The 4419-nt window shown below is 29.5% G+C and overlaps 2 protein-coding genes across 2 annotated transcripts; both read left to right on the forward strand.

The window, feature by feature from the left end:
* The first annotated feature begins 1175 nt into the window (after window positions 1-1175).
* On the forward strand, window positions 1176-2138 carry LOC136976903 (uncharacterized protein MCAP_0864-like). The gene has a single exon (XM_067272274.1). It carries the CDS (start codon window positions 1176-1178, stop codon window positions 2136-2138), a length of 963 nt encoding a protein of 320 aa, XP_067128375.1.
* Window positions 2139-2657: 519 nt separating this feature from the next.
* LOC136976904 (uncharacterized) lies at window positions 2658-3938 on the forward strand. Its single transcript, XM_067272275.1, has one exon. It carries the CDS (start codon window positions 2658-2660, stop codon window positions 3936-3938), a length of 1281 nt encoding a protein of 426 aa, XP_067128376.1.
* The last annotated feature ends 481 nt before the right edge of the window (window positions 3939-4419 follow it).

A 4419-nucleotide genomic window follows, 5' to 3' on the forward strand; every position in this document is an offset into this window, starting at 1 on the left:
TCTACAGAAGAAGTATAAATACTTTTTCTTAGTTAGAGTTAAATAGATATTTTTAAAAACGCAAAAAATCGGTGTGAAAACAGAACTGGATGTAATTTTTTACTTATGTTTTGCATTTATGACAGTTATTATAACTTTTCCCGCTATGAGTTTTGTGGGAAATTTCTAGTTAATTGCTTGCGATTCATTATTATTGATATTACGACAAGCTATTTGGATCGATGAGAGTCTGACACAGTATAAAACATAATATAGTTTAACTTTGAACATTCTTTTAACCAATAACTGAACGTTAGTTTTTTCAGTTTATTTGAAAACGAAAATCTATATATTATTCATATTAATAATATTTTTTTTTTATATATATTTCCACGAATTCAGAGAAATTAGATATTTAAAACAGAATGTAGAATACCTATCGTCATTGTGTCACAAAGCATTTCTCAAGTCAAACAGTTTGTAAATAACATTGGACGTAACCATTCTTTCATTGTAAACTTTTTGTCATGTTACTATTAACAAACTGTAGCGTTCATTTTATATTTTTGCTACTAATTGATGAAATTTAAACTTACAAAAGTACGGATTACTTGTAGTAATTTAGACGTGTGGAAACAATTGATTATATTTTTATTTAAATTCCCCGAATAAATTTTAAGATATTAAATTTTGTCTTATTGTGTTTTGTTTCTTTTTTTTGTCTTATTAGCTATATTAATTTATTCATAAACAATTTTTTGGTCATTAATGTGCTTGCAATAAGTTTTTGATAAATAAAAATACATGAACTTTGAAATAGAAAATACATCTAGTTTGATTATTGATATATATTGATTATATTGACATATCTGCAAAAATATTGATTCAGTAAGTTTTAAGCTCCTTTGTAAAACCTCTATGTTAAAGAGATATACGGTATACGGTATTAAAATAGTAAAATTGAAACGTATCTAAATCAATGTGAATTCTGGAAAGAGACGAAAGCCAGAGATACCATTGATCCGTTAAAAATTGTTAGTTAAGGACTCGACAGTCGGAGCTGTTGGTGACTTTTGCTTCGTGGTTCAACAAGTATTAAGAAACTACTGCTGTTCTTCAATCTTTTTAATTAACCCAAAATCACTAAAACTGTATAAAAATCTTCATTCTCGAAAAAATATTAATAATTAATTAATATGCAGCGTTCACCAGCTAAACGAGGTAGACCTCCGCTTAACAGAACCAAACCGGAAAGTCGAAAGTCTCAACCAGGTGCATCCAACTCCAAACTTATAACGGATTTTAACTTATTAATGGATAAAGAATCACAAGAACCATCCTTAGAAGTCAACAACCAACGTATGGACAATTCTTCACAAAGACTACAGAATTCACCAGGTGAGTCCAATATAATCCATCCATCATCTTCGACAAATTCGAATGACACTCTAACAACAGATCTATGGTACAAAATTTCGGAACTTATTAATACTTCTAATAATAAACTATCTACCCAAATGGAATCTATAAAAGAAGATTTGAATCTAATCCATGAAACTATACGTGAGAATAAAATACAATTCCAAAGAATGGACAGTCAAATTGAAAACCTAAAACTACAAATCGACAATCTAAAATCAGGAAAGGAACTGATACAGTATAAAATGGACACCCTGATCAACGACCATCACTATAATAATATAATAATATATAATTATCCCACGTCAAATAGTATCTCTAAATCAGAAATTCTTAAATTTATTAACTCTTCATTAAACCTGCCCAATATACTTCAGGAAGATATTCTTGATATAACTCAATTAACCAAATCAACGAATTCTGTTATAAGAATATCACTTAGTAATAAACAGACCCGTGATCAAATTTTTAATTCCTTCATATCAAAGAAACAACAAAAATTATTGGAAAACTGGGGAAACATCCAGATCGCATCAGACCTTACCAAGGACTCACGTAAAAGAAGGAAAAATTTATTACCGATATATTTCGAATTAAGAAAACAAAATCATTCAGTCAAACTACGTAATGATATTCTACAAATAAACAGAGATAGAATAACTTTTAATATCGATACGGGAAAACTTGTTTATGTGGATACTTTTCTACCTTTTTCTACCTTACCAGAATCAGCAAGCTGATATACATTACAAAATAAATCTCATCAGGAAAAAGTTATCAAAAATATAATCCCAACTACTGTCATCAATTGGAATAGTCAAGGCTTAAAGAATAAAATAACATCACTAAATCTTCTTCAATTAAAATATGACCCTGATATAATTGGCATAACTGAAACATGGATTATACTGGATCTGTTCTATAATTCTACTTTTTTCAATAACTTTACAACAATTACAGTCCCAGCACGTAAACCTTCTGGCCCTGGTCGTCCAAGTGGTGGATTGTGTATCTTATTAAAAAAACATCTCTGTAAAATACAACAAATCAAAAAGTCTGACAACTATATATTGCTCCTACTTTCAATGAATAAACCAATATTAGGCAACAAAGATTACCGACAAATAATAGTAATGATCACCTATATTTCACCCAACTGTCTGACAAAACTTAATGAAATATTTAAAATAATCGAAAATTGGCAACATATAACTCCATATATCCTTTTACTGGGAGATTTTAATGCAAGAATCGCTGAAATGACAGATTCATATTATAATGGTCCTAATTATCAAATACAAAATATCAGACGATCCAAAGATAATACTACTAATAAACTAGGAATAAACTTAATAAAAATAATAAAAGACCATAAACTATTCATTTTAAATGGACGTCTCAAACCTGATTATCCAGCTGAATTTACTTGTATTGAATATAACGGCAAATCCACCATAGACCTAACAATATGCTCTGAATACATGTTAGATTGCTGTCTAGATTTCGCCATAACTACGCAAGACACATCAGACCACTTTCCAACCATATCAAAATTTCTACTATCCTCAGAAAATTCATCAACTAAGGAGTGCAATAAACAAACGAGAATCTACTACAAAATGTCGAAATACTCCAATGAAATCGAAAATAGATTCAACAATATTCCAGAAATAACAAATTTGAATTCTGATATAATATATAACCAAATAATTCAAATAATGAACGATTATATTCAAATTAAAAACGATAAAAGAATCATTCAGAACAAATTTAAAAAACCATGGTTTGACAAAGATTGCTACAAGATGAAAAAAATGAAGCAAACAAGTTTAAAAACATTCCGTGAAAACTCAAATACTTTAAATTTCAATAACTACAGAAAGCTCAAGCAAACCTATAACAACCTAATTAAAGCAAAAAAGAAAAATTATCTTTCTAAACTTGAAACAACACTACTAAAAAGTAGCAATGATAGCAAAACTTTCTGGACAATAATACAAAAATTTCGATTTAAATTTGACTTATGTGACAATAACTCAATGATAAGTTTTGAAGCCTGGAAAAAATTTTATCAACGCCTTCCTGTTACCCAAATTATACCTAACTTAATGTTTAACTACAACTCCAACAACGAATGTCTTAATTCTAAATTTACACTCAAGGAACTTGATGAAATCATAAATAAAACTCGCATTAATACATCACCAGGAAATGATCATATTCCAACTAAGTTCCTAAAAACATTGTCAAATCAAGCAAGAGTGAAACTGCTACAACTTTTCAATTCTATGTACAAAACAACTAACTACCCGGACTCCTGGAATTCAGTAATTTTATCAATGATACATAAAAAAGGTGATAAAACTTCTCCAACTAATTATAGACCAATAGCATTACTGTCAACATTAAGGAAATGTTTTACATCTTTATTAGCTACAAAATTCCAATACTGGACTAAAATAACTGACCTCGAAGCAAAATTTCAATACGCCTTCTTCAAAAACAAAGGAACAGAATCTGCTATTTTCTTACTATCATAAATAATACAACTTCATCTGAGAAATAAGCAAAGAAAAATATATATTGCATTCATTGACATCCAAAAAGCATTCGACTCTGTTTTTGTCCCGCTACTGGTATATAAGTTAAAAATTAACGGAGCAGGTAATCAATTTGCAAACACAATATCTAAGCTATTCTCAAACTATAATGCAAAAATTAAACAGGGCAAAGCCGTCTCACCATCGCTAACATTAACACGTGGAATACTCCAAGGTGACCCTCTTTCGCCATACCTATTTAATTTTTATTTACTTGAAATTGATCACATATTTCAGAATTGCTCAGATGGAATAGAACTTGGTGACAGGACCTTTCATTATGTGTTATTTGCTGATGACCTTGCAATCTTCGCTCCGACAAAAATATCACTACAAAGAAAAATTAATCAACTAAATTCTTACCTCAACTCAATCCAATTAACAATCAATCCTACCAAAACGAAAGTCGTTATATTCCGCA

This window comes from Centruroides vittatus, unplaced genomic scaffold, assembly GCF_030686945.1.
Source record: "Centruroides vittatus isolate TY-2023 unplaced genomic scaffold, ASM3068694v2 contig_426, whole genome shotgun sequence".
Classification (NCBI taxonomy): domain Eukaryota; kingdom Metazoa; phylum Arthropoda; class Arachnida; order Scorpiones; family Buthidae; genus Centruroides; species Centruroides vittatus.

What these genes read in the sequence shown, in the direction of transcription:
- LOC136976903 (XM_067272274.1), top strand. Translation starts at nt 1,176, where the DNA reads ATGCAGCGTTCACCAGCTAAACGAGGTAGACCTCCGCTTAACAGAACC.
- LOC136976904 (XM_067272275.1), top strand. Translation starts at nt 2,658, where the DNA reads ATGACAGATTCATATTATAATGGTCCTAATTATCAAATACAAAATATC.